This window comes from Oncorhynchus keta, chromosome 21, assembly GCF_023373465.1.
Source record: "Oncorhynchus keta strain PuntledgeMale-10-30-2019 chromosome 21, Oket_V2, whole genome shotgun sequence".
NCBI classification, from domain to species: domain Eukaryota; kingdom Metazoa; phylum Chordata; class Actinopteri; order Salmoniformes; family Salmonidae; genus Oncorhynchus; species Oncorhynchus keta.
In genome coordinates, this window is record NC_068441.1 from 53283400 (window position 1) to 53291830 (window position 8431).

General features: G+C 46.5%; 1 protein-coding gene across 1 annotated transcript in view; it reads right to left on the bottom strand.

Annotated features, from left to right (window-relative positions):
* The window catches only part of LOC118378133 (arf-GAP with coiled-coil, ANK repeat and PH domain-containing protein 3-like), a 116585-nt gene extending 110276 nt beyond the window's left edge, over positions 1–6309 (bottom strand). The window contains exons 1-2 of the mRNA XM_052474580.1: positions 6126–6309; positions 5034–5178 (exon numbers count right to left, since the gene is read on the bottom strand). Of these exons, the coding sequence (XP_052330540.1) occupies positions 5034–5178; positions 6126–6309 (329 nt within the window). The remainder of the gene's footprint in view (positions 1–5033; positions 5179–6125) is intronic.
* Positions 6310–8431: the final 2122 nt, after the last annotated feature.

Below are 8431 nucleotides of genomic sequence, written 5' to 3' on the forward strand. Positions count from 1 at the left end.
CACACACACACACACACACACACACACACACACACACACACACACACACATGCACACACACACACCAAATGAACCACACAACCCCTTACTGTTCACAAAGCTCTCTGACAGTAAAAACAAACCAATTACCAACACAGGAAACATCCGGTTCAGGTTTGTTTTGGGGGGGGGGACAGCTCCCATTAGATTACTGGTATGTATACTCCAACTGGGTTCCCTCATTCTGTTGTGGTGTGAAGGAAGTGTGAACCTACATGCTGCCAGATCTCTATGTCATCTCTTCCTCTAATCTGCAACGGTACCTGAGTTAACTACATCGTGCACTCGTATGGGCCAGAAACGCATAGGGACTAGGGTGCCATTTGGGATATAGGGACTAGGGTGCCATTTGGGATATAGGGACTAGGGTGCCATTTGGGATATAGGGACTAGGGTGCCATTTGGGATATAGGGACTAGGGTGCCATTTGGGATATAGGGACTAGGGTACCATTTGGGATATAGGGACTAGGGTGCCATTTGGGATATAGGGACTAGGGTGCCATTTGGGGTATAGGGACTAGGGTGCCATTTGGGATAGGGACAGGGTACCATTTGGGATATAGGGACTCTGCCATTTCTCTCTCTGCCTTTGGGATCAAGCCTCTCTCTCTCTCTCTCTCTCTGTCTCTCTCTCTCAATTCGATTCAATTCAATTCAAGGGCTTTATCGACATGGGAAACATGTGTTAACATTGCCAAAGCAAGTGAGGTAGATAATATATCAAGTGAAATAAACAATACAAATTAACAGTAAACATTACACTCACAGAAGTTTCAAAACAATAAAGACATTACAAATGTCATATTATATATATATACAGTGTTTTAACAATGTACAAATGGTTAAAGGACACAAGATAAAATAAATAAGCATAAATATGGGTTGTATTTACAATATATATAATAATATAATATATGCCATTTAGCAGACACTTTTATCCAAAGCGACTTACAGTCATGTGTGCATACATTCTACTTATGGGTGGTCCCGGGAATCGAACCCACTATACTGGCGTTACAAGCGCCATGCTCTACCAACTGTGCTACAGAAGGACACAATGGTGTGTGTTCTTCACTGGTTGCCCTTTTCTCGTGGCAACAGGTCACAAATCTTGCTGCTGTGATGGCACTGTGGCATTTCACCCAGTAGATATGGGAGTTTATCAAAATTGGATTTGTTTTTGAATTCTTTGTGGATCTGTGTAATCTGAGGGAAATATGTGTCTCTAATATGGTCATACATTTGGCAGGAGGTTAGGAAGTGCAGCTCAGTTTCCACCTCATTTTGTGGGCAGTGAGCACATAGCCTGTCTTCTCTTGAGAGCCATGTCTGTCTACGGCGGCCTTTCTCAATAGCAAGGCTATGCTCACTGAGTCTGTACATAGTCAAAGCTTTCCTTAAGTTTGGTTCAGTCACAGTGGACAGGTATTCTGCCGCTGTGTACTCTCTGTTTAGGGCCAAATAGCATTATAGTTTGCTCTGTTTTTTGTTAATTCTTTCCAATGTGTCAAGTAATTATCTTTTTGTTTTCTCATGATTTGGTTGGGTCTAATTTTGCTGCTGTCCTGGGGCTCTGTAGGGTGTGTTTGTGTTTGTGAACAGAGCCCCAGGACCAGCTTGCTTAGGGGACTCCAGGTTCATCTCTCTGTAGGTGATGGCTTTGTTATGGCAGGTTTGGGAATCGCTTCCTTTCTCTCTCTCTCTGTTTTTGGGCGGGGTGAAGAGGAGTTAACAAAGAGCCGCCGCTGGGCCAGGATTGTTTGATCTCAGACATGACACAGCACAGCTCTCACACCAAACACCACACAATGAAGAGGCAAACACACCATCCCTCTACCCCCCTCTCTCTATCCGTCTCTCATCTCTCTACCCCACTCTCTCTATCCGTCTCTCATCTCTCTACCCCACTCTCTCTATCCATCTCTCATCCCTCTATCCCCCTCTCTCTATCCATCTCTCATCTCTCTACCCCCCACTCTCTATCCATCTCTCATCCCTCTATCCCCCTCTCTCTATCCGTCTCTCATCTCTCTACCCCACTCTCTCTATCCGTCTCTCATCTCTCTACCCCACTCTCTCTATCCATCTCTCTCTCTACCCCACTCTCTCTATCCATCTCATCTCTCTACCCCACTCTCTATCCATCTCTCATCCCTCTATCCCCCTCTCATCTCTCTACCCCCTCTCTCTATCCATCTCTCATCTCTCTACCCCACTCTCTCTATCGATCTCATCTCTCTACCCCACTCTCTATCCATCTCTCATCCCTCTATCCCCCTCTCTCTATCCATCTCTCATCCCTCTACCCCACTCTCTCTATCCGTCTCTCATCTCTCTACCCCCCCACTCTCTATCCATCTCTCATCCCTCTATCCCCCTCTCTCTATCCATCTCTCATCCCTCTATCCCCCTCTCTCTATCCATCTCTCATCCCTCTATCCCCCTCTCTCTATCCATCTCTCATCCCTCCATCCTTACCCATTTCTCACTCCCTTTTTCTTCTCTCTCTCCTTCCTTCCCTCCATCCCCTTCTCTCCCTCTCCCTTTCTCTCCTTCCCCCTCTCCCTCTCCCTTTCTCTCCTTCCCCTCTCCCTCCTTCCCCCTATCCCTTTCTCTCCTTCCCCCTCTCCCTTTCTCTCCTTCCCCCTCTCCCTTTCTCTCCTTCCCCCTCTCCCTCTCCCTTTCTCTCCTTCCCCCACTCTCTCTCCTTCCTTCCCTCCACCCCCCTCTCTCCCTGTGGGGTATGAAAGAGGGATCTCCATCTCTCCCTCCTTTCATCCTGATCTTCCTTTATCCCTCCCTCCCTGAGGGAGACAGACAGAGCCACAGAGAGACACAGAGAGACACAGAGAGACACAGAGAGCCACAGAGAGACACAGAGAGACAGAACAGATTAGTCAGAGGTGAGCTGCTCTCTTGTGTGAGGAAACATCACAGAGATCATGGTCATTATAGAGCATGCTGGGAAACAGAGGGTAGAAGAGAGGAGGATGCAGAGAGAGAGAGAGAGAGAGAGAGAGAGATAGAACAAGGCAGATGTATCATTGTACGAACCATCCTGATCTCACCAGCTTACATTCTCAAACTGACAAAACATTCTGATTGGCTACATAGATCTGGCCACGACCAGATTCAAACAGTTTGAGTCTTTCCCTCCAGCGGTGTAACGGGTGTCGTCGTCGGATGAGGAGGAGGAATCGGACCAAAGCGCATGACTTTCATTGAACTGAACACTTAAACGAAAATAACAAAGTGAATAACGAAACCGAAACAGTCAGGTGCAGAAAACAGAAAACAACTACCCACAAAACACATGTGGGAAAAAGCCTGCCTAAGTATGGCTCCCAATCAGAGACAACGATAGTCAGCTGCCCCTGATTGAGAACCATACCCGGCCAAAACACAAAGAAATACAACACATAGAAACAAGAACATAGAATGTCCACCCCAAATCACACCCTGACCAAACCAAAATAGAGATATAGAAAGCTCTCTAAGGTCAGGGCGTGACAAGCGGACCAATCTGATCATCTTGTGAGAGTAGTTCAGTTGACCACGACAACGAGATGCACCTGTACTTGGACGCGGAACTGGAGGGCATAACTTCATTGAAAAAACAGCAAATAAGATAAGATGTTTTTTTTTCTCTCTCGCTTTTCTCCCGCCTGGTTTCAGCAAGCGCTTGATTTATCAGCAAGCACGTGTTGTGACGAGAACAGACAGCTGAGCATTCCAAAGTGTTCTGGTCAGCGTTCCCATCCTCCGACGGATTCCAAGGATCTCCCTGAGAAGATGGACCTGTGTACGTGTGTGTGTGTGTGTGTGTGTGTGTGTGTGTGTGTGTGTGTGTGTGTGTGTGTGTGTGTGTGTGCGTGCGTGCGTGCGTGCGTGCGTGCGTGCGTGCGTGCGTGCGCGGCGTCCTCTTCCTCTTCAAACCTCCCGGTGTGTTAAGCGCAGAGCTAAACGTTTACACCAGTCTGTCCGTGTGTTTACCTCTCGGGGAATAAAGAGAGGGACCAGACTGTGATGGACACGGGCTGATTCAGTAGGGATGAGTCTGTGCACTCAGACCAGACCAAAGACACATGAATCATTCTCTCAAAATCCAGAACCAAATCTCACACATGGCTATTTTCATAGAATTATATATTCGAACTGTAGATTGGACATTGGGATCCTGGTAACATGACTAAAAATCATTCATCTTGGTAAAGAAAAAACGGTAATTCTAGTGACTGATCAACTATGGGAAAATATTGTATAAAACAATGAATTTGTATATATATTGGCACAGTATGTTTGTTAACTAGCTAGCCAGACAGTTTAGACTGTGTGTTTGAATGAAGACAGGAAACTGTAAATATGATTGCATTCTCTGAGGCTGACCACGGACTCTAAGGCTGACCACGGACTCTAAGGCTGACCACGGACTCTGAGGCTGACCAAAGACTCTGAGGCTGACCAAAGACTCTGAGACCGACCAAAGACTCTGAGGCTGACAAAAAACTCTGAGACTGACCAAGGACTCTGAGGCTGACCAAAGACTCTGAGACTGACCAAAGACTCTGAGGCTGACCAAAGACTCTGAGGCTGACCAAAGACTCTGAGGCTGACCAAAGACTCTGAGACTGACCAAAGACTCTGAGACTGACCAAGGACTCTGAGACTGACCAAAGACTCTGAGGCTGACCAAAGACTCTGAGACTGACCAAAGACTCCGAGGCTGACCAAAGACTCTGACGCTGACCAAAGACTCTGAGGCTGACCAAAGACTCTGAGACTGACCAAAGACTGAGACTGACCAAAGACTCTGAGGCTGAACCAAGGACTCTGAGGCTGACCAAAGACTCTAGACTGACCAAAGACTCTGAGGCTGACCAAAGACTCTGAGGCTGACCAAAGACTCTGAGACTGACCAAAGACTCTGAGGCTGACCAAAGACTCCGAGGCTGACCAAAGACTCTGACGCTGACCAAAGATTCTGAGACTGACCAAAGACTCTGAGGCTTACCAAAGACTCTGAGACTGACCAAAGACTGAGACTGACCGAAGACTCTCAGGCTGAACCAAGGACTCTGAGGCTGACCAAAGACTCTAGACTGACCAAAGTCTCTGAGGCTGACCAAAGACTCTGAGGCTGACAAAAGACATTAGTCTTGATATAGCATCGTAGTTGAATGGCCTTGTCAGAGCTGACAGAGTATGCTCCACATTATTGTATTGAATCTGTCTTTATGAGATAGAGTACCTGTGTAAAAAGTCACTCTGGAAACATCATAACTCATATAGTTCCAAATGGGAACTGAATAACAGCTGTGTTCGTATCCTGTGGCGGGCTGGGCGCAGTGTGCGCTAACCAAGGTGGCCGGGTGCACGGTGTTTCCTCCGACACATTGGTGCGGATGGCTTCCGGGTTGGATGCGCGCTGTGTTTAAGAAGCAGTGCGGCTGGTTGGGTTGTGTATCGGAGGACGCATGACATTCAACCTTCGTCTCTCCCGAGCCCACACGGGAGTTGTAGCGATGAGACAAGATAGTAGCTACTAAAACAATTGGGGAGAAAAAGGGGTAAACATAAAAATAAAAAAATAGAAAATAAAAACAGTAGTGACTACCATAGGTCATAACATAGTGACTACCATAGGTCATAACATAGTGACTACCATAGGTCATAACATAGTGACTACCATAGGTCATAACATAGTGACTACCATAGGTCACAACATAGTGACTACCATAGGTCATAACATAGTGACTACCATAGGTCACAACATAGTGACTACCATAGGTCATAACATAGTGACTACCATAGGTCATAACATAGTGACTACCATAGGTCATAACATACTGACTACCAGTTGGTAGAGCATGGCGCTTGTAACGCCAGGGTAGTGGGTTCGATTCCCGGGACCACCCATACGTAGAATGTATGCACACATGACTGTAAGTCGCTTTGGATAAAAGCGTCTGCTAAATGGCATATATTTATTTTATATAACATAGTGACTATAGTGACTACCATAGGTCATAACATAGTGACTATAGTGACTACCATAGGTCTTAACATAGTGACTATAGTGACTACCATAGGTCATAAAAGTCTGAGGCAGGCAGTCTGAGGCAGTCTGAAGCAGGCCGTCTGAAGCAGTCTGAGGCAGGCAGACTGAGGCAGGCAGTCTAAGGCAGTCTGAAGCAGGCCGTCTGAGGCCGTCTGAGGCAGGCAGTCTGAGGCAGTCTGAGGCAGGCAGTCTGAGGCAGGTGAGTTTCATGTGCGTTTCAGGTGAGTTTCTGGGGCAAAGCTAAGCCGCTGTGCTACGTTCCCTGTTATGCTGCTTGGCTAGCTGGGTACAAGGAGCTACTTTCTTTACTGATACCACATACAGCATTACTCAGCTCCTAAAGAATGTCTGATACTGACACAGAGAGTACATTGTGTTTCAGTTCTGAACAACAGATATTGCATCGGCTAACTGTCACTCACTCTCACTGTCAAAACAGATAGATTAGGTCTCTTTCACTCTGGCCGTGTCTGAAATCTGGTTTTGTCTACTGAATTCTTCGGGATCTGTGTTCCGTCCATTAGACGGTTGAGCTAACGTAGGCTAATGTGATTAGCATGAGGTTGTAAGTAAACAAGAACATTTCCCAGGACATTCCCATTAACATATCTTGTTAATCTAACTGCACCGTCCAATTTACAGTAGCTGTTAGAGTCAAAGAATACCATGGTACATACTATTGTTTGAGGAGGGTTCACAATTTTCAACATGAAAAGTTCTTAATAAAAAAAATAGGCTCATTTGGGCAGTCTTGATACAATATTTGGAACAGAAATGCAATGTTTCATTGGATCAGTCTAAACCTTTGCACATACACTGCTGCCATCTAGTGGCCAAAATCTAAATTGCACCTGGGCTGGAATAATACATGATGGCCTTTCTCTTGCGTTTCAAAGATGATGGTACAAAAAAATACCAAAGAACGGTTGTTTTTTTCTTTGTATTATCTTCTACCAGATCTACTGTGTTATATTCTACTACATTCCCTTCACATTTCCACAAACTTCCTTTCAAATGGTACCAAGAATATGCATATCCTTGCTTCAGGGCCTGAGCTACAGGCAGTTAGATTTGGGTATGTAATTTTAGGCGTTTTAAACTACATACTGTGTACTAATTGTACAACGTACTATTTAGAACATTTAGTAAAAACGGCTGCAGTAAACAACAAATATCAACAAGCTAGGCTCCTCCTACTATGAATGTCAGCATGCTAGGCTCCTCCTACTGCAAATGTCAGCATGCTAGGCTCCTCCTCCTGCGAATGTCAGCATGCTAGGCTCCTCCTACTGCAAATGTCAGCATGTTAGGCTCCTCCTCCTGCGAATGTCAGCATGCTAGGCTCCTCCTACTGAGAATGTCAACATGCTAGGCTCCTCCTACTGAGAATATCAACATGCTAGGCTCCTCCTACTGAGAATAACAGAAGGGAGAGAGAGAGAAGAGAGAGAAGACCAGAGAATACCAGAGGGAGAGAAACAGAAGGAAAGAGAGAGAAGACTAGAGAGAGAGAGAGAAGGCCAGAGGGAGAGAGAGAGAAGGCCAGAGAGAGAGAGAGAGAGAGAGAGAAGACCAGAGGGAGAGAGAGAAGACCAGAGGGAGAGAGAGAGAAGGCCAGAGAGAGAGAAAGCCAGAGAGAGAGAGAAGGCCAGAGAGAGAGAGAGAAGACCAGAGGGAGAGAGAGAGAAGGCCAGAGAGAGAGAGAGAAGACCAGAGGGAGAGAGAGAGAAGGCCAGAGAGAGAGAGAAAGGCCAGAGAGAGAGAGAGAGAAGACCAGAGGGAGAGAGAGAGAGAGAGAGAGAGAGAGAGAGAGAGAGAGAGAGAGAGAGAGAGAGAGAGAGAAAGGAGACAGAGAGAGGGGGAGACAGACAGCGAGAGAGGGAGAGAGAGAGAGAGAGAGAGAGAAGGCCAGAGGAGAGAGAGAGAGAGAGAGAGAGAGAGAGAGAGAGAGAGAGAGAGAGAGAGAGAGAGAGAGAGGGAGAGAGAGAGAGAAGGCCAGAGGGAGAGAGAGAGAATGAATTGCAGATTAAGAAACAGAATGAATGGTTTGTCTCCTATTATCCTTGGCATGCCTAGCTGGACGTGAGAGGATAAGCCTGGCAATATCCCCCCCTAACAAACACAGTGTGGACCGTGCAAACCAGTAAATAGCATCTGATTAACGCACTCATAGCCATCCAGGAACGGTCCATTTGGGCCAGAAACGAGGGCGGGGGTGGGGGGGCATTATCTTTCGCCAAAAGCTCCCCCTGAGTGTCAATAACTGGCAGAAAGAGTATCACAGTGGCGTGAGAGTGGTTTGATACAGAATTGGGGTTGATGCAGGACACAA